The sequence below is a fragment of the Anomalospiza imberbis genome, chromosome 29 (assembly GCF_031753505.1).
Source record: "Anomalospiza imberbis isolate Cuckoo-Finch-1a 21T00152 chromosome 29, ASM3175350v1, whole genome shotgun sequence".
Taxonomy (NCBI): domain Eukaryota; kingdom Metazoa; phylum Chordata; class Aves; order Passeriformes; family Viduidae; genus Anomalospiza; species Anomalospiza imberbis.
This window is the reverse complement of record NC_089709.1, coordinates 1,908,770-1,934,288: the sequence shown is the minus strand read 5'-3', so window position 1 is coordinate 1,934,288 and position 25,519 is coordinate 1,908,770. Positions and strand designations below refer to the sequence as shown.

Genomic DNA, 25,519 nt, shown 5'->3' with positions numbered 1-25,519 from the left:
CCCGTTCACAGCAGGAGCTTTGGGGGGAGCATGAGGAGCCAGGAGTGCCAGATCAGCGACAGGCTGTGCCAGTGACCCTTAGCTATGATTTCCAGCTGTTGCCCAAGCTGGTCCCTCCCTGCCTTTACCCTGGATGCCATTTCCCACATTAAGGCAAGTCAGCTTTAGCCCTGCGGTTCGTGACGCTCCAAGGAAAACGCTCCAAGGTCTGTGTCCCCGCGGATGCTCTGGACGCAGGCAGGCATCTCCTGCTGAGAGAGCACCCTCGGGCGAAACGGCCTTTGCCTTTCCCTCCCACCCAGGGCTCGGGGTTTGAAACAAAACAGCGCGGAGGCGCGCAGGGCGGGCGGTCCGCGCGTCCCGGCAGCCTCCGAGCGCGCCGGGCCCGCCCTCCGCTCTGCCCGCCGGCCCTCGGGGCCGTGGCCACCATCCCTGCCTCCTCCATGCCTCGTGGCCCGGCCACAGCGTCCTTCCTGCCTGCTGTCGCCTGCCTCGGGGTGTGACACGCACGGGTGTCCCCAGGGCTGCGGCGTCCCCCCACCAGGGAAGGGGCAATGCGCGTGGGAGGAGGGAGGAAAGGTGTGGGCAAGGAAAGGCAGCCCGGGACAGGTTAAGGAGGCAGGAAAGGAGGAATTTGTGTGGAACTGGACAAGGAATGGCGTGAAGGAGCGCAGATTTCCCCCTGGAGACGCCGGGAGACCAGGGCTGAGTGGGTGGTGGCACAGTAATGCCTAGAGCGCTCCGGGGGCTTCTCCAAGCAGAGAGGGTGACCCTGCGGGCCACGGAGGGGAAGGGGGTGTAGCAGAGGCGGGGGGGGGGGGAATCCCACCCCCCAAGCCCTCCCCGTGGCAGTGCCAGGATGGCTGTGCCCAGCTGACACCCCCCATTTCTCCCCTTTCCCCTCCCGTCACAGAACTGCTGCTTTTTGAAAGTTTGACCCTGGATCGTTGCCGGGTCCTTTCCCCAGCCCGCGCACCGGCTGCCAGCGGGTTAATCATTGCCGGAGAGCGCACACACGCGTGTCCCGTGTGTGCTCTGCGTGTTTGCGTGTGTTGCTCCGTTGCTGTGTGAGTCATCCTCAGCCCGCCCGCGGCTCTGCCGCGCTCCCTGAGCGCAGCAGCAAATGGAGCTTGGATTGCAGCGCGGACAGGAGGAGCCGGGCGGCCGTGGCTCCGGAGGCGGCTCGGGTTGGCTGTGCCCTTGACTTTGGACCCCTCAGCTCGCAGGGAATGGTTGGGGAAGGCTGTGCCTTAGGGTGTTCCGGCTCTCGCCAGCGTCCCCAGCTTCGAGGTGCAGCTGCCTTCCCAGCTTTGCTTGCCGCAGAGCACAACTTTCCAAGGAGGAGCTCCCACGGAGGAAGGTGGATCTCCCCCCAGGACCCCCACCCACCCCTCATTTCTAGGGTGTAAAAGGGTTGCTTTTCCATTCCCATTGTCATTTTATTCCCATTTCTCACACACAGGAGGGTTTGGTTCCAGAGCACAACGCAGGGAGGGGGATGAAGTCCAAGGAGGGGACATCCTCTCTCTCTGGTAGCACTGGGAATGCCTGGAAGCATTTGGCAGATCTGGAAATCACGAGCTGCCCGAGTCTCGGCAGCGCTTCGAGGGAGACAGAGCACCCCGCACCTGCTGGGAGGACTGGGAATCACCCCTGCTGGGAGCTGGCCATACTGGAAGGGTGGTTGAGTGGGACTGGAGAGGACTGGGAGGCAGGGGAATAGGAAACAGGGCAGGGAATTGGGGTGGGAGCTCAACTGGTGCTCAGAATTTGGGGAGGTACAAACTGGCACAGCTGGCACTGAGGAGAGCTGGGAAATGGGGAATACCAGTGCTGAGAGAACTGGGCAAAACCAGTGCAGGGAAGTGGGTAGGTGCGTGGGGGCATTCTTTAGTGTCCCAGAGCTCTTTGTGTGGGATGCCTCAGGATTCAGGGGAGCCCAGACCAGGGTGTTTGGGGACTGTATTTGGGGGCTGTATTTGGGTCCCTGGACCCCAGAGTTTCAGGTACCTCAGGGTCCTGTGCAGCCTGTGGGTGTGCCAGGACCCCCCATGCCCTGCTGAGATGCTGCCTGCCCTGTCCTGTGGGACAGCAACCTCCTGGAGGTGCTCAGCCCAAGGGTCCTGGGGGTCCCTGGCTGCACCCCCTCACTTCAGCCCCCCTCAAGGTGCCCTTTTCCCTGACACTCCCAGTCTGCAGTGCAGCCTCTGTCGTGGGAATCGCCCTAGAAAAGCGTGTGGAAAGGGGTTTCCCCGGACTGTGTCCCCAGAGACGCCTTCCCAAGGCCCCTTTACCCAGGGATATTTTCCCAGCCTTTCCTAAGGAAGGGCTGGGACTGATGCGACTTGTCTCCACCCATGTTTTGGATAACTCCACCCGCCGCCGCCTCTCAGCTCCTCCTCCCAGTGAACAGCCCAGCTGGGATATAAGCAAGTCACTCAGACACCGGGAGCTGCCGCGACAGCTGGGCGGGTGGCGTGGGACATCGCGCCGTGACCTGAGCCGTGCCCTTCGCCTCGACGCCGGACCCCATGGCGACGCCTTCGCAGAAAAGGAGCACCCGCAGCGGGGCTTCGGGGACCCCCTTGTCCCCCACACGCATCACCCGGCTGCAGGAGAAGGAGGACCTGCAGGAGCTCAATGACCGCTTGGCCGTGTACATCGACAAGGTGCGCTCGCTGGAGCTGGAGAACGCCGGCCTGCGGCTCCGCATCACCGAGTCCGAGGAGGTGGTGAGCCGCGAGGTCTCGGGCATCAAGGCTGCCTACGAGTCGGAGCTGGCGGATGCCCGCAAGACCTTGGATTCGGTGGCCAAGGAGAGAGCTCGGCTGCAGCTGGAGCTCAGTAAAGTGCGGGAGGAGCACAAGGAGCTGAAAGCCCGGTGAGTGCCCTGGGGATGGCGGGGACTGCAGCGGGACGGGTGCTGTCGTCATGCTTGGCAGGGAGCCGGGAGGGAAGAAGGAGCGACCTGGAGGAGGCAGGGAGAGAGAGGAAAAATCCGTGGCCTGGCCGGGGCTGGAGTGTCTGTGGTAGGGACCAAAAGAGGAGAGAAGCTCTCTCGTCATTCCTGCTGTCCTTCCAAGCGCCATCTTTGGCCGGGATGCCCTTGGAGCGGGGATTTGGGAGCAGAGCTGGGGACGCTTGGGGCAGGGGCTGAGCAGACATGCCCTGGGCCCCCGGTAGGGTCCGTGTTATGCGGGCCGCAAGCGCCGGGCTGGCGGCCCCTCTGCCTTCGTCATGCTGGAGCTATTCCTAAACACGCTCCGGCACAGCCCGGGAAGCGGTGCCAGCCAGCTGGCTCTGTCCTGCCTACGGATTTCGCCTGCTCGTCCTATTTTCCTTTGCTGTCTTTGGCACCGGTTAAAGAACCTGCTCCAGGTTTTGTTTGCCTTAACCCTCCCTGTGCCAAGCTGCTCCCACTCTGTGGGGTCCCTGGCTGTGGGGGGAAGAAGTGTGCAGGTAGCACTCGTGTCCCCCTCCCACCAGCTGTCGCTGGGTGATGTGCTCCCATTGAGGCACGAATTCCTCCAGCCGCTTCCCATCGGCTTCGTTTCTTTTCCTCCCTGCCACCAGAAATGCCCCCCTCGTGGACCCCTCCCTGCTGCCACTGAGTACCTCTGCCCTCCTCAGGGCTGTCACCGGTTGCCAGCACAGGTCCCCTGAGGACACGGGGCTCCCTGGCCAATGTCACTGCTGGCCAAGCAGGGGCTGGCACTGGGCTTCCCCCGGGCTCTGCCAGCCCGTGCAGCGTCGGGACGTGTCCCTGTGGCGCTCAATTCCCGGAATGCCGCTCCAAGGAAGGAGCGAGCGGATCCCTTTCCGTCATCGGCTTTGGCTCGCAGCCGTGTTCGGGCTGGGCAGTGGCGGGACAGCCCCCTCTTATTCCATTTGATCTTTTGCCTCTTATTCTGGACTCCTCGTTTTGAGCCTGTACCAAATGAGGCTAAAATTAACTTCCTTAGCAGATGCCATAAATATTCTACCTGGGAGGGAGGGACTGTGCTGCCTGTTCGAGCCGTATCCGAAAGCCGTGTGGGGTTATATTTAGCTTTCTATTTCCCGTGCGCTGCTGCAGCTTCGTCCTCGGATAAGGCGGTTTGCTGCTCGCCAGATCCCTGCTCCCGGATCCCAAGGATCCGGCTGCTGGTGAGAGGAGGAGCTGAGCTGTCTAAAGGCTTTTTTTTCTCCCTTATGCAAACCCAAAACTATCTTGGCCACGATCTTTCGAGGGCTGGAAAAAATGCCCGGCCCGCAGCCGTGGCTGGAGGGGAGCTGGCTGCGCTGTGGAGCCGGCCGTGTGGAAAACGGATGTGGATTTTTTTCCCTGCGACGGGCTGCGCTCCGGGAGCTGCCGTGCCTGTTCCCGGGCGCTGACAAATCCCCTGAAAGAGTGCAGTGACTCTCGGGGGTTGCCAGAGAGCAGCTTGTGCTTGAGAGATGGGTTTCGGTGGGTTTTGGAGAGCGGTCGGTGCGCGGGGCTCGGGGGGACAGAGCTGTTTCCGAGTTGAGTCATCTGTGAGTCACGGGCGGTGAGATGGAAGAGCCGAGATGCGGGGGAAGCCGCTGCTGTTCATTCCTGCCTCTGGTTTGTCTCCTCTTCCTAGGGCGCGGTATGAGGGCTGCTCTCCAACCCCTAAACCCTTGCAAGGAGGCTGCAGCTCATCTTGTGTCCCTGGGGATCTGCTTGATGTGCCAGGGCTGCTCAGAGAGCAGCACAATCGGCTGCTGAGCTGCGATGTTGCTCCTTGGGCTCACTTTGACCGGGGTATCCCGAGTCTTTAGGGCATGAGGGAGTGGGGCAACCACGAGCCCAACCCTGCGGAGGGGTCAGAGCTGCTGGCGGGATCAGGAGGGCCCCGTTCTGACGCTGCTCTGCTCCCTGCCATCCGCTTGGGCAGGGATGTGCCCGCTCTGCCGGCTCTCCCCGCCCACCCTGAGCCCTTGGGCCAGCCCTGGGGCCGCTTCACTGTCCTTGACACGGTGAGACTTTGGCTAATAAGTAACTGGCAGCCCTCTGCACCTCTCGCTGTGCCCGTCAGCCCCGGAGAAGCGCCGGGTATCTCCCGCAGGGCAGGCGCCCGGGGCCGTGTTATCAGCACCCACAGCATCGCCGCTGCCTCATGCAGGGGTTGTCTTGCCAGCACAGAGGGAGGGTGGGGGGCCGGGATGCCAGGGCATGATGTGACACGGCCCCGGGTGCTGGGTGCTCCGTCTGGGGTGGGGAAAGAGCTGCTGGCTGGAGGGGGACAAGCTGTGCAAACAGGAGACCAGTCTAACCAGTACCAGAGCATGAGTGCAAGAGCTGCATGGGTGGAGGAGGGTCTGAGAAGAGCTGGGCTGCCTGCCCTCTGCCTCCTGCCACCCCTCTGCTCCTGGCCAACTGCTCTTCTCTTGGGAAAGTTTCCAGTGGGATTTTCCCACTGTTTGGCTGCTTCCAGACGTGATCCAGGAGGGGTTTCCCAAAGTGCCCACCTGGCTCTTGGCACGGGGACCCTCAGCCCTGTGCAGCCTGATACTGGTGTGCCCCAGGACAAGGGACTCCTGTGGGCAATCCTGCCTGTCCTGGTGCCACACGTGTCCCCAGCTCTGGCTATGCTGTAGCCACGCTTCAGGCGAAGCAGAGGGTGTGGGGAGGGTTCCTGGTGACTCAGTGGTGCTGGCAACAGAGGCATCATCTGTTCTCAGGCATAGGACTAGTCTGAAATGCCCCTGTCCCTGGTGTCCTCAAGCTTCTGTCCCCTCTCCTTGGAGGACACCCGGATTCCAGCATGGCACCTCCATGGAGGTTGGAGAGGTGCTCTGTGCTTGGTCCTGCCCATTGCCCCCTCTCCCTAAGCTGGCTTCTGACTCACAGGGTGAACAGAGCCACAGCCCTTGCCGTGCTCCATGAGAGTTCATCCCATCCCACAAGTGGGAGACATCCCACAGTGCAAGGGGACGCAGGGGTTGTAGAATACAGCCCTTGGGCACCTTCAGTCCCAGGAGAGACCCCTGAGGAATTCAGTGCACACTCCATGGGCAAGGAGTGGCCATGTGGTGGCCACACAGTGACCAGCTCCCCTCTCCAAGGCAGGAACCAGCCCTCGTTAGTGCCAGGCTGATGAGCAATGCCTTCCTGACTTGCAGCCCCTAACGTGATTAAGGCAGTGCCTTGGCAGCGCCTCCTCCTCCCGGGGCCCAGATCTCATCCCTGGCCCTAATGAGGACAAATCTCCTGTTTCCCAAACGTTGTTGTGGAGGGGGAAGCTCATCCAAGGGCAGAGCAAGGGAGGCAGCAGTGGGCTGCCAGGAGGTGAACTCCACAAGCCTTCCCCCAGCCCAAGGGGGTTTTGCCCCATGCTTTTTTCAGCAGTGACCCTCCAGGCAGGAGCAGGTAAACGAAACCTGTTTAGTTGAAAAAAGGGAGGAAAAAGAATTAAGGCTCAGCGCTGCTGGTGGGGGTGGGGAGGGGGGACATGCACTTCCTTCAGCAGCAATGAGCTTGTGCTGGAACATTTTGCGTGGGGTGAAACCTCAGGCTCCTGGGTTTCTCCCCCATCTGCCTCATGGAATCCCTGCCAGGGAGGGAATGCTTTGGCTGGGAGGAGGCTTTGCCCTTTTGGAGCAAACAAAGAGCAGCTTGTGCAGCTGGGGATGCTTTGAGGGGAGTCATCAACACAGAGCTGGGCTGATCCAGACCTCCGTGGCCCTCTGGGACCCTCTTAAACACGCCAGCCACCCTGAATCTCCAGCCCCGTGGACACATTGGTTGTCTCCTGACATCTGCAGCCAGCAGCTCAGGGTGGCTGGGCATGCCGGCCCTCCTGGCACGCTGCAGGGCTGGAGGGTTCCGTGGCAAAACGTTTCTTCCAGGCAAAGGTTTTCATTAGCTGTTCCCAGTGGAGAGGAATTCTCGCCTGTGCAAACATCCAGCCCCTCTTTTTCCAAGAAAAATTGTGGCAGAGAAACGTGCTCCAGCACTTTTGGTTTGTGCCCTCGTTCCCACTGCTGTGTTTGCCAGTGTCTTCCAGCCATGGCTCATCCCCTCACTTTTCCCAGGGATGAGTGGAGTCAGAGGAAATCCTGTTGCCTTATATATATTTAGGATGATAGGATCCAATCTGGTAAATTAAGGACTTTATCTTTGGAGCTGGGGATTAAGAAGAAGCGATTGCAAAGAGAATCAGGGCTGAGTTTGGTGTGGGAAGGGATCCTGGATCCCTGACAGCCCGTCCCAGCCTGCCCCAGTCTCACATGCTGCCACAAGTGTTTTCCAGCCTTGCACGTGTCACTTCACGAGTCTGAGTCCCATCAACACTCTGGAGCCCAGAGAACAGGGAGTTCCCCTGTGTGGTGCTCAAGGATGCAGACAGAGAAGGTGACACAGCCAGGGTGGGACATGTGGGGCGGCTGCCAGCTCCATATTCTGCTGAATTCATGGCCTTTGGGAGGGGTAGTTTCCTTTTGTGCTGCTGGCAACCAGGAAAAGGGGAAGTCACCAGAGTTTTCCCTCTGATTCTGGCCAAAATTAGAGCTGTCGTGGAGGATTCCCCAGGAAGTGTCAGCCCAGTGGGTTCAGGGTGAGCTGGGAATCACCTCCCACTGTCCCACCGCTGGCTGCATTACCTGTTTCGCCATCCTGCTCTTCGTGAGGTTGTTTGCTGAGCCTGTTCCTTTGTGACCAGCTCAGCACGTTCCCAAACAGCTGAGGCCGGTGCCATGTAAAACCTGTCTCTGTTGACAGCTGCCATCACACAGCATGGTGTCAGGGCTGGGTGCCCACCTGCCTCTGCTCCCTTCCCCTCCCTGCCCAGGGTTGAATATCCCCAGTGTGAAGCTGAACAACTGTGGGGGCTGGCATGGTCCCTCAGCCCTGCCTGGTGCAGTGGCAGCTGCAGCCCTGACTGCAGAGACATCTGTGTGACAGCCAGACACTCTGCTACCCAGGAGAAGCCCAATCCTTCCAGGGATGGGGCAGCCACAGCTTCTCTGAGCAATGCCAGGGCCTCACCACCCTCACAGGGAAGAGTTTCTTCCTAATGCCTCGTCTAAATCTGCCCTCTCACTTCAAAGCCATTCTGCTTTGCCCAGTCACTCCACGTCCTTGATAAGAATATAATAAAACCCCCACATTTTTCCTTGTTCCTGTACCTGAAGGATGTCGCAGCATGTCCATGAGCCGTGGTGTGATCCAGGGCTGTGGGTGCTGGGGAAAGCCAAAGGGTGTGGAAGTTGGTGAATGAGCTGCATTGAACTCAGCCCACAGAGTTACCACAAAACCCAGCTGGGGCTGGGACACCTCTGTTCCTGGCGAGGCTGAGTCAACATTTCACGTTCTCTGTCATAAACCAGTTACCTTTTCCCAGTGAAGGTGAAAGTGCCCTTGGCTTGGGGTGTCCCCCAGGCTGCAGCCAGTGCTTTATTTCTGCCTTCCATGAGTTAGTAGAGCTGGGAATTGCAGCAACAGCAGGGGCAAAGTTCCCCAGCACACAGGGTGGGTGCTACCCTGCCTGCACTGTACCTTCCTTAATTATGGGGTTGCGCCTGGCAGGCGTTGGGGCCGTGTCCCTGCGGAGAGGTGGCAGAGCCAGGGTAGAAACAAACATGGGCTCTCCTGAAGCTGTTGAATTTTTGTGTCGGGGCTGTGAGTGGCTCAGAAGCACCTGTGTAGGAGCAAGGTTCGGATAGCAGAGGTCTCTCCTCCCTCTTGCACCAAAGCCATCTCCTGCCACTTGCTCTGGCTGCTGCTTTGCACACACACGTCCTCCTGCCATCCTGGTCAGGCAGAGCTTGGTGCCACCACGCTGCAGTGCTCAACTGGAGCTAAGAACTTTCCGTTTGTTGGGGTTATTTACAAACACTTTAAGGACGCAGTTTCTCCCTAAAACCCCCTCTGAGCCGCGTGAGCCCAAAGAAACATCCACGCCGTTGCTGTGGATGCGTAATGTGGGCTTCAAAAAGGGCCAAAGGAAGCGTGGCCCCGGTGCCCATCGGCACTGAGGGGTGGCCAGTTGCCCCGCTGAGCTGGCAGCCCCCACTGGGACGAGCCGGGCGCCCCCTGCTCGCGGTGTGGCTGTGGCGGGGCTCTGGATCAGCGCTGGCTGAGCGCTCTGCCCCTTCCTTCCTGGCGCGATGGCAGATAGCCCGTGTTATAAACGCCAATCGCTTGGTTTTTAAAATTTTAAAAGTTTAATAATCATAAAATGGTTATAAAAATAGTAGTACAATTAGAGTAATGAAAATTTAGAGTTAGGACAATTACAAGACAATAAAAAGCAAAGAATTACGGACGTCCGGATGCTCTCGGGCACTTAAGCCCGATAAGCATGCCTTGTGAACAAAGGAATAATCTTTAAAAGCAGTAGCATGTTGCATATTCATACATCTCATACATGATGCATAAATTCCTTGCAAATTAAGAACTTTTCTGGTTTTTGTCAACTTCTTCCCCTTAATCCTGGTGGTTCCATAAAGACAGAGAGAAGGTGGAAGAATGTTTGTCTTTTCCGATAAGGAGGCAGTAATTCTTTATGGGCCCCTATCACTGGCATCTCTGTGTGAAGAGTTTCTTCATTATCTCATCTCTTGCTTGAGCTGGTAAAAAAACCCCACATACATAGGCTCTATTTTAACTACAAAACTACATATAGTATTAAAATGTTAATACAGCACTTCTAATCAATATAACATAATACGTATAGTATTCAATTTAATATTTGCGAAAAGCCAATCATAAAACATGAATTTTTCACAGCCCAGCAGCATCCGTGCGGTGCGAGATGCTCCCCCGCGGGACACCAGGCTGCTCTGGGAGAAACTGGGCGAGTTTGCTAAGTTGAGCCTCCGTGTCGTGGGCTTTAGCGGGGAAGGGGAGCCCTGAGGAGAGCAGCCTCAGCCCTGGGCATCGTGCTTTGCTGTTTGGACCCCACTTTCAGGGCAGAGATGCTGCTTTGTGCGATCCGGCCTCAGCTGTGCAGTTCCAGGGCAAAAAGCCAGCGGACGTGGGCTTGCCTGGTGGTGAGGCTGGGCAGGAGGGATGTGGTGGGAAGCCTGGAGCATCTCATGGTGGCTCTGCTCACAGGCAGTTCTGTGCAAGCGGCAGCTGGGGCTAAACTGTGCTTTCTAGGGATACCACATCTGCAGTCCTCGCTCTGGGGAAGTGCTGATTTCCTGCCCACGTGCCAAGCAGGTCTGGGCTCCATCCCTGCACAGCGCAGGCTGGCAGAGAAAGCGGACAGAGGTGTGCTGGCAGCTCTGCACATGGCACAGTGAAGCAAAACATAGGCAGTCACCTTGGTCGCTGCTCATCCCTGTGCTGAGCTGCATTTTCCTGCTGGAATCCCATCCATATCCATCCCCACAGCCACTCCAGCTGGAGCTGCCGGTGCCGGCAGTGACTCAACACTGCAGCCTGCCCCAGCCCCGCTGCCACCGCCACATGCAAACAGACCTTGTGGCAATGTAAACACCTTGTCTGCCTTTATCTGCTGCTGGAGCCGGGATAGCAAACCCTATTGTTCCCAGGACTATGTGTGGCATCTGGACCCAACAATCCCCTGCTTTGTTTCTTAAGCAAATGCTGCTGGCAAGAAGCTTTGCGTACCCAATTTATGAAAAATGGGGTGAGCTACTGCTGCTTCGGAAGAGAAAAAGGAGGCCTTGAACTCATCCCCTGTTTTGCCTCTCTTGGCTCCTTTCTGCTTTGTCCCACCTTGCACAGGGCCCTGGTTTCCATTGTGGATCAGGATGCAGCAGGAACAGAGCGACCTCCTCATCCCTTCCCACCCCTCTTTGGGCTCAGGAGCTGCACGTGTGAGCAGAGGAGAGGGAGCTGCAGCCACATCTGCACAGTGGGCAGCATGTTTCCTTGCTCCTGGGGCTGGGATTGCATCCCTGCTCCACATCCTGGCTGCGCTGCCATTTCCTAGCTAAACAGGAGCTTACGGCTGTTTTCCCCCAGTGCTCCTGGTCCCGAAGACATGACTAACACAAGTGACTCAGTTCCCTGTTTTTAACTTCCTTTGTAAAGCTCCCACCATGCCCAATCTCCCAGGGAAACACCGGGAATCTCTGCTTTGTCTTCATCCTTTGGGATGGTGGTTTACGGGCTCAGCGTTTTTCCTTCATCCGGAGAAGGATGGGTTGAAGTGAACAGAATGTTCTGGGGCTTGCATGGAGGGGCAGCACTCAGAGCTGTTCTAGGTGGAAAAAAAAAAAAACAAAACCAAACAAACCCACAACTTTCCCATAAAGTTTTAGCCCAATTATTCAAAAGCTGGCTTTTGCTGTGTTGAAGTAAGATAGTCAAGGCTGGGCAAAACTCCTTCAATTTCATCCAGTCCAAAACTTAATTGTTAATTTGTCATTACTTTACGTGTAATGTAACTATATTAATGGTACAATTCTGACTTGTTAAAATGGTGAGTGTTCAGAGTAGTGGCATGAAACTTGGAATTTCCTTCTTCCCTCCTCTTCCCAAAGGCTTTGGCTTTAGCCCAGCAATAGACAGCACTGCAAACTGTTAGCAAATTCTGGATTGGGAAAAACAAGCTGACAACACCCTCAAGCACATGGTGGGATTTCTGGGGCTGTCCTGTGCAGGAGTTGAAATCGATGATCCTTGTGGGTCCTTTCCAACTCAGGATATCCCATGATCTCAGAGCTTTTTTCTCGTGTCTCTTCTACAGAAATCTTGCCCTCAGAAGGTGGAATTGAGCAGTAGGGAAGGTGGTGTATTGACATATTTGAGTTGTGTCCAAAAAAAATCCTCTCTCCAGCTCAATTCCAAGATTTTATTAGCAAGTTTCTTTTTCTTGATAAAGGGTATTATTGCTTAAATCTATATTTAGGATGATTCGATTCCAGGCCATCAAATGTCTTTTAGATAACCCACTTCAAGATTTCATGGGAAGCTAGGAAAAGGCAGGCTGGCATGTTTGGAATGGATGGGTTTGGGTTGTGCTGAGCCTGGGCTGTGAGTGGGGTTGACCAATGTTTGATCTTGGTGTTCTGAGAAGTTGAGATGTTCAGGTTTATAAAAAGATAGAATCACATAATAGTTTAGGTTGCAAAAGCCCTCCAAGATCATTGAGTTCCCCCAGCCCTGCCAAGGCCACCACTAACCCGTGTCCCCAAATGCCACATCTAGCTGCCTGTTAAATCTCTCCAGGAAGGGGGAAACTCCACCACTGCCCTGGGCAGCCTGTTCAAGCATTGGTGACTTTTTTCGGTGGAAAATGCAGTTTTTTCAAGCAAGGAACTGGCGTCCCTCTGGAAACCCCGGGCTCAGCCCATCCCCTCAGGACCTGCGCAGACACTGGCCAGGTTTTCCCAGTGCCATGTCATTCCTGAGCTCTTCAGGACAGACCTGGGACGGGGCCAGGTTTGCTAAATCAAGTTTTGGCTGGTAGCACTTTGCGTGTCACCCCAGGCTGGAGGCTCGTTCCAGGTAACCCGGGGTTTGGTGGCAGACATTCCCCACAGGGAAATCCTGCCCTCATTTTGCTGCCCTCCCTGTGCTCCCAGCACCGGGGACTCCAGTGGCTGATCCTCTTTGCATCTGTCTCCTGGGGCTTGCTGCACCCTGGAAAAGCTTTTCCCAGGCAGCTGGGAAAAGGAGTTCCGTGGGTAACAGGGGGTCCTACAGGCAGCAGATGGGGTCCCACAGGTGGCAGGGGGTCTCCCAGGCAGCCAGGCACTGGCGGACACAGCTCTGGGGTGTTGGGATGCGTACTCCAAGCTGGGACACTTGTCCATGGAGGATAAGTCCTGCCCTTTGTCTGTGCCGACGCACAGATTTATGCCTGACACAAACCTCCCCCAAAAACACAGCGTGGGCTGTGGAAAATCAAATCCTTCCCATTCCCTCGTGACTCCCACGTGGCAAAAGGGCAAAACCCCCTTTTCTAGCTCTGAAACCCCTCTGGTAAAGCCACCCGCCCTCCAAAACCACGGGCTGGCCTGTTACTATGGGGGACTCAGCCCAAACAGCAGCGTCAGTTGGTGACTTGGGATTTCCATTCCGAGCTGCTGGTGCAGGCTGGGGTGAGTCACCAGCTGGCGTGACAGCCTGGACAGGGAGTGAGGACACTGGGGCTCCCCAGCCAGCACCGAGCTGCAGCATTGTTAATTCTGAGCAATTAATACGCTATCTGTTCTCAGAAATGTGCTTTGAGCCCTTAAGCAGCGCGTGGCTGTTTCTCCTGTGACAAGAGGGGAGGCTGAAGGGTGACAGGTCTTTGCTCTGGTGCATCCAGCAGGAGAAAAGCTTCTCAAACCTCCAGGGGGATGTGTGTGGCTGATTCCTGGCGGTGTCAGTATGGTCAGGTTCCATCACACTCCAGTGTGTGTGCACCCACAGCTCCCAGCAGTGCTCCTGGTGATGGGAGCTGTGGAGGGACAGGAACATCTTGGATTTGGGGAATCCTAGACAGGGGGGTCTGTTTGCCTCCCCCAAAAGGCTTTTTCCTGGTTCCCAATGAAGCAGCAGTTTTGGTTCATTTTAAGGGTGCAAGGAGAGGCCAGATCCCAATTCCAGGAGGGGAAGCCCACCTCCTGGGAGATGCCAATGTGCTGGTTTTGCTCCACTGGGGCCACGTGGAGCTGGACAAGCCCCTCAGCCCTATGGTTGAGCATGTCATGAGTGTATCAGGAGCGTGTGGCGGGGCTAGCACTGACCCTGGCATCAGGAAGGGTCTTTGGCACCACTGATGCCAGATGTGGAAGCTGTTTCCATGCACGTGTGCATGTGCTGGCATCCCCGGCTGCCTCTGGTGCCCCACAGGATGCTGGCTCTGTGCAGACACTGTCCTTGCTATACATCATGCTGGCTATTTCCAGCTCCCCTGCTAGGAGACCAGCCCGTGTTTATCCTGGTGATTTGGCAGAGGTGCTGCGGCACAGATGAGTCAGAAGCTGGGAGAAGCAGCTTTGCCACATTCCCATTGCCCCACTGCAGAGGTTTTCCAGGTCCGCCTCTCCTCGTGCTGTCCCTGCTGCCTGTCCCTGCTCCCTGGGGTGGGGGAACAATCCTTGATGGAGAAACAACCCCTGGGACTGGGGAACCATCCCTGGGATGGGGTGGTGATCCTGGGACAGATCCCTGGCACTGCAGGCAGCATGGACAGCAGCCTGCCCAAGGTGGAGCAAAGCAGATTTCCTTGGTCCTCCCAGCAATCCGAGACTTCCATGGGCACACGCTGCCACTCCTGCCTCGGGTTCCCAAGCTGTAAACGTGTCAAAGCCTTTTCTGGGATAGCCAGGAGCTCTGGCCCCTGGCAGCTAGGTGGGACTGAGACCTGCAGTCTGCGGGGATTTGCAGACGTCCATAAAGTTTTATGGATGGGGCAGGAGCCGACGAGTTCCCTGAGTTGGCACCTTTCCCAGGGTGGGGCAGCTGCAATTTGGAGGCAGGGAAGGAGGGGAACGCCTGCGCCTCTACGAGCTCCATCCCACTCATTGGTCCTCTTCCAGTGCTGCCCATGCTTCAGGAACACTTGTGGGGATTAATAGTGGAGAGGGAAACCAAAGAGTGTTTCCTAAAAATGCATTTGAGTGGGCTCTGGCATCTCAGAGAGGGTTGGCACCTTTCCAGCAGCCTGGTGGGCTCATGCCTGGAGCTGTTCCAACAAGCTCTGACGACTCTGTCCTGTCTTGACTTTTCCAGAGGGAGTGCCCAGACCTGCCAGGTTTCCTGGCTGGGGTTTTGGGGCAGAGAAGGGGGGAGCAGTAGCAGATGCTGCTCTGCAGGGCTGTCCCTGAGCCCTCTCTGAATCCATCGCGTCGACTTCGCAGCCTCGCGTCTGTCTGTGCTGAGCACAGCCAGAGCAGATCCAACTTTCCATTAACATTTGAGTTTTCTGGCAGCTCAGCTGCAATTTTCAATCTTTTTTTTTTTCCTTCTTCCTGCTTTTAAAAGCTAAAAATAAAATGTCTTGAGGCCCCTTTTCCCTCCATCTTTTCTCTTGAGACATTTGTTTCTTGAGGGTTTGATGCCCGTGTTGTTTTTTCTCCTCTTGGATTGTTTTCACCTGTGGCTCTTGCAGCACAGGGGATCAAATCCTGTGGGATTTGGAGGCACCCAGCCCTCCAGAATGAGTATCTGCCTCCCTTTTCACTGGGGAATTTGGGATCTTGTAGGCTCTAGTAGGCAGGATGGGGAGGCCAGTGAAACCTTCTGGGGAGGAGGAGGAGGAAGGTCTGTCTTCGTCCTCCTCTCCAGGGAAGGGGGAGTGACACAGCTGCCATGGAAATTTTTATTTTTAGCCCAGCGCCAGCTGGAGCCTGTGAGGCTTCCCGGGAATAAAGGCAGGACCTGAGGGCAGGAGAAGGGAAAACTCAAACCTTGGCTGGGCTGGAGCAGGGATCAACAGGGCCAGCGTGAAGCAGTGGGATGGGGGTCCCCAAGGCCAGAGAGGACTCACCTGTGTGCTGATACCTTAATCCAGACACTGCTGCCACATCCGGGGTCAGGGTGTGTCTGGAAGGAACATGGGCCAAATGCTCAGGCCCCAGGGAGCCGAATTCTGCCAACCGCTGGACCCCCCAGAACAGAGGACAGGAGAGGATTTGTCTCACCCTCCTCCCTCTGGCAGAACCACTCCCAGCTCAGTCCCGTGGCTGGTGAGCTCCAAGCTTCTGGCTCTCCTCCTCACATGGAATCCAGAGCTGAGCACAGGAGGCTTCTAAGGAAAAGGGATTTGTCCTTGAGCCGTTTGGGATTTACTATGGGGACTTGCAGGTGTTGATGCCCAGAAGCCTGGACACTTCTGGTCCCAGGAGAGGGCGAATCTGCTGCAGACACGAGTGGAACCCTCAGCATTTTTCCTTCCATTTGTCACTGGTCAATGGAACTGCTGTCTCTTGAAAGAGTCATACACCATCCAGGTCGTGCTGGAGCCCCATCCCAACGAGCCAGTGTCCTCCAGCTGCACCCGAACCTCCACAGCCGGCACGGCAAGCAAAGAGCAGCAGCAAACCCCAGGGATGAGCAGGAGTCACACGGCACTTCCCTCGGTCAGGAAGGGCAGTGCTGGGGTGGCCACGCTGGCCACGGGGCTGAGCCAGGGCCAGATGGGAAAACTCAGCGAGCCTTGGAGCCTCGGACCCGCTCCCAGTTGGCATTCTTGTCTTATGAGTCACTGGCACGAAAGGAGTGGGTTGAACAGGAAGGACCCAGCACAGAGCTCCAGCAGCAGCTCTCGGGCAAGTGAGACTGCGGTTCCCCGGGAAAAGGGGGCCAGCAGCATTTCTTGGTCAGTTATTCCGCTGTGGGCTAAATTCCAAATTCTCTAGACTGCTCAAATGCTATTTAGACATAAAAGAGGCTATTTTATGGGATTTATGGACTATGAAATCATACTCTGTGCATATCATTGAGACCTTCTTACCTGAGAGCCCCAAACATTAAAATATGAAAATCCGACCATGAATTCTAGAATTCATTACAGATCCAACATGCTACACTGAGCCCTTTACACCACAATTAAGAGTGTTCTGGGCTGGGAAAGGAGCTTTCAGAAATTGAAAGAAAGGCAGAAGACAGATCTTCACTCACTTCCAAGAAAAAGTCTGCAAGCTGCTTCTGGATTCCCAGAGGCGCTTGGGCTCTGCTTTTCCTGACAGCAGCACTTTAAGTGATTCTGAATTTCGTTACTGTACGTGTAGGAATTGTTTTTGTGTGTTTTTTTTTTTTTTTAACTGTCCTTAAGTGGAATTCCTGCTCTTTTAACATGGAATAGCCTGGGATTTGAAGGCAGGTTTGCACTTAAAAACAGTAGCCTGGGATTTTGAAACCTTTCCTTTAATCTCCAAAATAACAGAATAACTTCTCCATGCTGGTCGGGTCAGGAAACAAAAAAGAAATGCTGGAAAATCTGCTGCTGGCCAATCCAGGAGCTCCCAAATCCCGCATCTGCGAGTCTGGAAACGCCGTCCCTGCCGCTCGTGGGTCCCGTTGCCGGTGCCCTGGGATGGGCTGAGTGCCGCAGCCGCTCCCTGTATTTGTGACCGCGATGTCTCGGCTCGGGCGCGCCCTCCCGGCCCCGGGCGTGCCTCGCTGCCGGCTGTGCTCGCCCGCGGCGAGGGGCTCCGAGCCGCTCCTCGGGCCGTTCCACCCCTGCCGGTCCCGCACCCCGTTTTGAGAGAGGTGGGGTGACAGTCCCACCGCGGGCTTGGCGGCTGCTGGGGGGCCGTTGGGTCTTTTCTTTTTATAGGACCTACCAAAATAGCTTCAGGCTGCGTTTTGGTGGCGCAGGCAGATCGGATTCCCCGGTCACACGGTGGGTCTGTGAGGAGCGGCTTTGACCTGCTGGCAGAGGGCTGGAAAAGGAGAGGGGGGCCAGGATGGTGGATGGTGATGCCAGAGGTCAGACTGAGGGGCTGAGGCACCACAGCTCTGCATCCACTGAGCACCAGCTGAGCTCATGGCGAGGCACAGCCGCAGCAGTGCAGTCCCCAGCCCCTGGTGCTCCAGGAGAGGCATGGAGCTCTTGGCACTGGCAGGGTGCCACAGACTCCTCTGCCTGGCCACCTGACGTGGGCAACACCGGCTATGGGGCCGTTTCAGCTCCTCCCCAGCTGCTGCTCCACCATCCAGCCCCGTGTCACTCCATGCCGTGCCGTGCTAGCACATCTGACTGTCCCATGCATGGTGGCCTCTGCCATCACAGTGCAGATCGCTGTCATGCTGTACCAACTGTGCCGCAGCACGACGTGCGGCGGTGTGCCACCATCCTGCCCTGCATCCCGGCACGCCGCACGGTGCCACTCCTGCCCCAGCCTGGTCTCTCGCCGTGCCGTGGCGTGCAGATTGCACGTGGCTGCTGCACCCTGACACTCCTCCTGCTCTGCCAGTCATTGCCAGCCCTTCCCGCTTGCTGGGATCCCAGCGAGGGCTGGGTGTGCCGGGTGGCTGGGATGTGCTGGTCCCCGTGGTGGGTGGTTGTTAGGGACAGCAGTGAGGCCCTTTTGGGAGTGGTCAGAGGGGGACAGGAGTGACACTCATTGTGCTCGGGGTACAGTGCACAGGCTTTTCTGAGAACAGCCCTGAGGAGAAGAACTTGGAGGTTTTGGTGGATGAGAAGCTTGACAAGACCTTAGAGTCCCTTTCAGTACTTAAAGGGACTAGAAAATTTTGAGAGGGACTTCAGACAAGGGTCTGGAGTGACAGGACAAGGGGGAATGTCTTCCCCCCTGCCAGAGGGCAGGGTTAGGTGGGATATTGGGAAGAAATTCTTCTCTGTGAGGGTGGGGAGGCCCTGGCACAGGTTGCCCAGAGTAGCTGTGACTGCCCCTGGATCCCTGGAGGTGTTCCAGGCCAGGCTGGATGGAGCTTGGAGCAACCTGGTCTAGTGGAAGATGTCCCTGCCCATGGCAGGGTGTGGAACTAGATGAGCTTTAAGGTCCCTTTGAACCAAAACAATTCCATCATTTCTTGATGACTATGATTATTCCTGCTGTGCCACTCACCTGTGCCACCCTTTGCCCTGCAGGAATGCCAAGAAGGAAGGGGACCTGCTGACTGCCCAGGCACGCCTTAAGGATGTGGAGGCTTTGCTTAATTCCAAGGAGGCTGCGCTCTCCACGGCCCTGGGGGAGAAGAGGAATCTGGAAAATGAAGTGCGGGACCTGAGGGGACAGGTGGCCAAGGTGAGCAGTGGCAGCTGTGTCTCCCAGACTGACCCAGGGATCCCTTTTTACCCCCCAGCCTGGGGCTGCCCGGTCCCCGCTGTGCCAGGGGCTGTGGATGCAGTTGGGTGGTGGGTCCCCAGCCATGCCAGGTGCAGTGCCCAGAGCCCACTGTGATGGTCCTTCTCGATTCCCTGCCAGCTGGAAAGTGCCTTGGGCGAAGCCAAGAAGCAGCTGCAGGATGAGATGCTGCGCCGCGTGGATGCTGAGAACCGGCTGCAGACCCTGAAGGAAGAGCTTGAATTCCAGAAGAACATCTACAGCGAGGTGAGCTGTGACGTGCTGCCCTGGGGCTGGCATCACCCCCACTAGGTGTGTTGTGTCCCTTCCCTGAGGTGACACAGTGTCCCCTGCTGTCCCCAGGAGCTGCGGGAGACCAAGCGGCGCCACGAAACCCGGCTGGTGGAGATCGACAACGGGCGGCAGCGGGAGTTTGAGAGCAAGCTCTCTGAGGCCCTGCAGGAGCTGAGGAGCCAGCATGAAGCCCAGATCAGGCTGTACAAGGAGGAACTGGAGAAAACCTATGGGGCGAAGGTGAGCAGCTTCCCCACAGCGCTCTCCTCTCCCTTCAGCCCCAAAGAGCACGGGTGGGCTGTGGGTGCTGAGATGCTGATCCCCCTGTCCTGCCCCCCAGCTGGAGAATGCCAAGCAGTCAGCTGAGAGGAACAGCAACATGGTGGGCGCTGCCCATGAGGAGCTGCAGCAGACCCGCATCCGCATTGACAACCTCTCCTCAGAAGTCAGCCAGCTGCAGAAGCAGGTGAGTTGAGACCAAAGGGTGCCCTGGGGATGGTCCCCTCCTGGGGATGGTCCCGGGTGGAGTGGCCCACCCTCACCTGCCCTCCCCACAGCTGGCTGCCAAGGAGGCGAAGCTGCACGATCTGGAGGATATTCTGGCCAGGGAACGCGAGACCAACCGGCGCCTGCTGTCCGACAAGGAGCGGGAGATGGCCGAGATGCGGGCACGCATGCAGCAGCAGCTGGATGAGTACCAGGAGCTGCTGGACATCAAGCTGGCTCTGGATATGGAGATCAACGCCTACCGCAAGCTGCTGGAGGGCGAGGAGGAGCGGTGAGCACAGGGTGCTGTGCCCAGCTCTGGGCTGAGCGGGTCCCAGCCCTTGTGTCCTCACTGGCTTCATCTCCTCTTCTCCCCCTGCCAGGCTGAGGCTGTCCCCCAGCCCTTCATCCCACAAAGGTGCATCCCGAAGCCACCTGTCCACCCCAGGCTCCTCCAAGAAGCGGAAGCTGGAGGACAGTGAGAGCCGGACCAGCTTCTCCCACCATGCCCGGACCAGTGGCCGTGTTGGCGTGGAGGAGGTGGACTTGGAGGGCAAGTTCGTCCGTCTCAGGAACAAGTCCAACGAGGTGAGTTTGCCTTCGGGGAGATCCCTAGAGTCCCTGGGGTGAGGTTCAGCCCTGCTTCACCCTACGGGCAGGAGGTGAATGGGACAAGTTGGAGAGGAACCAGGGTTCTGAGGGTTGCTGCTCTCTCACAGGACCAGGCGATGGGCAACTGGCAGATCAAGCGGCAAAATGGGGACGATCCCCCCATTACCTACCGCTTCCCCCCGAAGTTCACCCTGAAGGCTGGCCAGGTGGTCACGGTGAGTCACTGCCTGGTGGAGGATCCAGGCAAGATCCCAAACCCTGCCAGGCCACTTACATGGTTGGTGTGTGGCTTTTTGTGGTGATAGACCCCCATCCCCAGGCTGTGGAGTCTGCAGACCAGAGAAGTCACTTTTCTCCTGTTTTTTTTTCCCTAGATCTGGGCCTCGGGAGCTGGAGCGACCCACAGCCCCCCCAGTAATTTGGTGTGGAAAACCCAGAGCAGCTGGGGCTCCGGGGACAGCCTGCGCACAGCCCTCATCAACTCCAACGGGGAGGTGAGAGCCGATGGCAGCTCTGGCACGGGGAGGAGGGTGGCTGGCACTGAACGTCCCAACTCACCCCCTGTCCCCTGCAGGAGGTGGCCATGCGGAAACTGGTCCGTACTGTGATCATCAACGATGATGAGGATGAGGACGATGATGAAATGAGCATCCACCACCGCCACCACCATGTGAGTAGAGCGCTGGGGATGCCGCTGGTTCCGAGGGGGTGCAGCTTCAGGCAGGGTGGGAGGGAGCTCAGCATCAGGCAAGATCAGGCATAGAGGAGAAGGCAGTGGGGAAGCTGCTGTGGAAACAACTGTATGAGAGAAGCCAACAGACCTCTGGCATCTGGAAGAGATTGCTGCTCACTAAAAAAGCTCTGAAGACCTTACTGGAAGTTGTCTCCAACCCTAAGGAACCCTGACGTGCCATGAAAAGGGCCAGAAGAGTCAGAGGGAGGCTGAGCATTGCTTGGAGGATAGGATGGTGGGAAGTTGATGGATGACACTTCTTGTCAGCAGCTGCTCTGTCCTCTCTGCTTCATGAGGGTGCTGGAACAAATCCAGAGGTGGCTTTGTCCTTCCTCTCAGCCCATCTTTCCCCATACGGAGCTGAAATATGCACCAGGAGGAGCAGCAGGCAGTGGGCAGAGAGCAGGCAGCATGCCAGGAGCAGAGCTGCAGCCACTTCTCCCTGAGAAGCATCCCTGGCTGCAGCCCAGCACCCCCCAGCAGGACACACATCGTGTGCAGGGGATGTGTGTCCTGCACACGAGATGCCCGCAGGAATCACGTGCAGAGAGGTGCCATCATGGCCAAGCCGTGCCTCAGCGAGGGTGGAAGATCTTCTGGATGTCACCTGCAGAGCTCTGCAGGAGCAAAATGGGGCATCCATCATCCACTGCCCTTTGAGTTCTCTGGATCTGAAGAGCTGTGCTGAGATTGATATCAGCACGTTGAGCTGGTGGATTGTCCTCCTCTACTCTGCCTTTGTGAGACCCACCTGCAGTGCAGGGTCCAGTTCTTGGGCCCCCAGCACAAGAAGGACGCAGAATTGCTGAAGCAAGTCCAGAAGTAGCCATGAAGATGCTCTGAGGGCTGGAGTCTCTCTGCTCTGGAGGCAGGCTGGAGGAGGTGGAAGCAGCCTGGAGGAAAGAAGATATCAGGGAGACCTTAGAACTCCTTCCAAGGCCTAAAGGGACTCCAAGACAGCTGGAGAGGAACTTTGGACAAGGGCATGGAGCGACAGGACACGGGAGAATGGCTTCCCACTGACAGTTAGAGGGCAGAGTTAGATGGGATACTGGAAGGAAATTGTTCCCTGTGAGGGAGGTGAGGCCCTGGCATGGGTTACCCAGGAAAGCTGTGGCTGCCCCATCCCCATCCTGGAAGTGTTCAAGGCCAAGTTGGACAGGGCTTAGAGCAACCTGGATTAGTGGAAGATGTCCTGCCCATGGCAGGAAGCTGGAACGAGATGAGCTTTCAAGTCCATTCCAACCCAAACCATTCCATGATTCTGTGATTCTCTTCTATATTGACCATCCCTGGACAGAAGAGCCAAGCTCCTGCAGCCACTGCTGCCCATTCCTCTGGAGGCTGAATCCTTTCCAAGAGCAAACTTCTCATTGGAAAGCTGCCAGCTTACAAAGTGGTGAGGAAGAGGATGTTTTCAGGAGCACAGTTCAGGTGTCTCCCATGTGCAGAGAGCTCAGGGTGTAAGCTCAGGGCCCACTGGCAGCGTGCTGGCCCCAGTCACCTGGGATTAGAAACACAAAAATAAGGGTTCTATTTTATTAGTTTTAAACCACGTGATGGAGAGGACAGGTGAGTCAGACTCTCTTCAGGGCCTAGTGTGAAGAGCTCTCCTGGGTCACACCGCTGCTGCCACCATCCTCAGGGGCTCTGCACAGAGGATGCTTGTCGGGGTCGGGTCGGTAAGACTCCAGCAGTGTGGAAGTCCTTTTTCCTTAGCTCGGCGGTCAAAGAAGACGTCTGGAAGGCGTGAAGTTGAGTTTTCAAGGTTGTTTATTTCTTCTTATCTAAAATATTTTCTTTCTGACCCGCCGAGGTCTAGCTAGTACAGAAGCCATGGCAGTCTGCTGCGAGCTTCGGGCGTCTCCCACATTATATACCTAAAATTACGTGTACCATGTTTACAGTTCTTGTACTAATACCTCAAATCTATGTTGGACAGTGTGTCCCTATCTTAGACTAATAGAAAAGTGTCACTATCACACTGAGACATGGAGGACAAGAAGAAGGAAGAAAAGGCTAGGGCACGCCTAGATTCTTCCATCTTGTACCCCTGAATTACATTCTAAAAAAACCCAAAATTCTACTTTTTCACTCTGTGTTAATCCCCTTATTACACTACTCGAGCTCTTTTGGTTTGTAATTCTTTATATAAGGTTGGTAGCCTCTCCCATGGGCTAGAATCGAAGCCACAGGTGTTTTTGACTTGCTGCCAAGGTTCCTGAGCTCCCTACCAGGGTCTCGAGACATCTAGAGAAGCCAGAGGGATGTTCTGGACTCCGACAGATGCTGCGGCAGGGGCTTGAGGCCGTTTTGTCTGTCCCCCCTGTGTGTAGGGCTGCAGTGGCTCTGGGGACCCCGGTGAATACAACCTGCGCTCCCGCACGGTGGTCTGTGGCACGTGTGGCCAGCCGGCCGACAAGTCGGGCACCCAGAACGCCGGCATCAACACCATGTCCTCGGGCTCGTCCACCTCCAGCGTGACCGTCACCCGCAGCTACCGCAGCATGGGCGACTCTGGCATCGGCCTGGGGGACAGCCTGGTGTCCAGGAACTACCTCCTGGGGAACTCCAGCCCCCGCAGGCAGGTCAGTGCCGTTCCCAGGCCATTGTCCAGTCCCTGGCACTGCACTGCCGGCTGGCCCAGTGCTGCTGGGTCTCCACCTGGCACTGTCCTTTCCCTGCAATGCTGCAAGGGTGCTGTCCCCTCCCACCTCTTGTCTCCCTGCTCTTCCTCTTCCTCTTTGGGCTCGCACTGGGATGGATGGGATGGGATGGATATATCCTTTATATCCATCTTTATAAAGGATAGGGGGTTCTGAGAGGGATTGGAAAGGGTTGTGGCCATTGCAGCTTCACACCCCATTCCGTCTTACACTCAGCCCCCTTGGCGCCCCAGAGCATTCCCCATCCTCCACATCACTCATTCCACTGCAGCTAAGTGTTCATGCTGGTTATGTGAATATTTCAGCACGTGGATATATATTTTCTATCTATATATTAGATTAATATACAATATATTCTATATTGATACTCTCAGTCGATGTTACAATCCTCATGTATCACCTACCAATAATTCTCAAATTTTGGAACTATGAACACCCCAGCTTGGGAGGATTTATTTATCACACCCCAAGGGCCAGGATGGAGGAGAGCCTGGGGGCACTGTGGGCATCCAAAGGATCCCACTGGACACTTTGTAGTCAGAGCAAATGGATGGTGACACTGGGGTCTTCTTAACTCTCTTCTTTTTCTTTCTCCCTCCCAGGCTCAGGCTGTGCAGAACTGCAGCATCATGTAATTCCATGGCGCATTCCTGTGGTTCCTGCCTGTCTCCAGCTAGGTTTGTTTTTTTTTCCCAAAGCAACAGATTTTTTTTTCCCTTAAAAAAAACAAGATATCAAAAACCAAGGTTGTTTTTTTTTTTGTTTGTTTTCTATAGCAGGAATTTTATATATATATATATTAAAAGTGCTAAAAGATGCTTTGATTTTTTTTGTAAAGAAAAAAATCTATTTCTATATTAAAAAAACCAAACCAAAAAATAGCTTTTCAGCTTCAAATATTTTTAGAACTTCAGCCAAAGACAGCAAAGAACTGTGTTTACAGAGCAGCCATGCAGGAGGAGTTTGTAGTTGAAATGCTCCTTAGATTGTACCTTTTTTGCCAAAGCTTTTTACGTAGGACAGGGAGAAGCGCAGCCATACCCACTGGAACTGCGTGCCACAGGGGCTGCTGTCCTGTCTCAAGTGGAGCACAGTGCCTTTACAACCCTTTTTCTTGGGATCTGAAGCCAAAATTCCCCTTTTTCTGTCTTTTTTTGGATTGTGATTCCTGGCGGTGCTGGCGCGGGGGCTCCTGGCAGCTCGCGGGCGATGCCCACGTCTCTCTGTGGCCATTGCCCCCTCCCCAGCCCCCTGCCCGCTGCACTCCCGTGCTCTATGTACTGTATTCCCCATATTCCCCATCCCAGGCACCTCTTGCCCTTTTTCTTAATCAGCCGAGTTGTGCCTTAGCTGAGGTGGGGGCCGGGCTGGGAGCCCCACTGGACCCCAGCTGAGTGGAGATGGAGATGGGGAGGTGAAAAGACCGGAGCTGCGTTTTGGGACCAGATGGATTTGACAGCTGGGGTGATGGGATGGACCTCGGTCCTGCAAGCTCAGCCCCAGTGGGGCCCCCCAGGGCCCCTCTTTGAGAGCCACTGCATCCAGAGGGGTTCACCCCACTTTTCCTAAGCTGCGGTTTTTCGGGCTCGTCTCTGGTGGCCAGAGCTCAGGAGCTGTTTCAGGGATTAAGAGAAAGATGCTCAGTCCAGGTCAGAGTTGGTTTGCCAGGAAAGCACCTAGGAAGGCTTTTTGTTCGAGTGAGGTGGATTTTGGGGTCTGATAGGTGCAGCTTCCCCCTTGGCAAGAGTCCATCCAGCCACTGGCAGATCTCTTGCCTTTTTGCCTTGATTGGGAAATGCCTGCAGCCCCGCCTGACCTCAGGTGCAGCAGAGGGGTGGGGCTGGAGAAGGTGCCAGGACAAGCTCCCCACTCCAGTGGGTTTTGGGGAGGTCGTGTATGTATCTGTGCTTGCAAAGCTTCTGTATTACTGCCTGTATTTTCTTCCAGAGTCAAAATACAGCTGAACCCTTCCCATGCTGTGTGCTGTCATCATTGCTGTCCAGGGGGATTTGGGGGTGCTGTGCTGCCCCCGCCAACAGCAAAGGGACCCCCAGGGATCTCT

The 25,519-nt window shown here is 56.3% G+C and overlaps 1 protein-coding gene across 1 annotated transcript; it reads left to right on the top strand.

The window, feature by feature from the left end:
- The first annotated feature begins 2,379 nt into the window (after nt 1–2,379).
- Nucleotides 2,380–25,431, top strand: LMNA (lamin A/C). The gene is made up of 12 exons (XM_068175093.1): nt 2,380–2,881; nt 18,471–18,627; nt 18,808–18,933; nt 19,030–19,200; nt 19,301–19,426; nt 19,518–19,738; nt 19,830–20,034; nt 20,166–20,273; nt 20,433–20,552; nt 20,633–20,728; nt 23,128–23,379; nt 24,060–25,431. The coding sequence occupies exons 1-12, from the start codon at nt 2,532–2,534 to the stop codon at nt 24,090–24,092; spliced, it is 1,965 nt and encodes a 654-aa protein (XP_068031194.1). The 5' UTR covers nt 2,380–2,531; the 3' UTR covers nt 24,093–25,431.
- The last annotated feature ends 88 nt before the right edge of the window (nt 25,432–25,519 follow it).

Bases quoted from the DNA above. Each gene is read 5' to 3' on its own strand.
- LMNA (XM_068175093.1), top strand. From the start codon at position 2,532: ATGGCGACGCCTTCGCAGAAAAGGAGCACCCGCAGCGGGGCTTCGGGG. The intron at 2,882-18,470 runs GTGAGTGCCCTG...TTTGCCCTGCAG, and splicing joins CACAAGGAGCTGAAAGCCCG to GAATGCCAAGAAGGAAGGGG. The intron at 18,628-18,807 runs GTGAGCAGTGGC...ATTCCCTGCCAG, and splicing joins TGAGGGGACAGGTGGCCAAG to CTGGAAAGTGCCTTGGGCGA.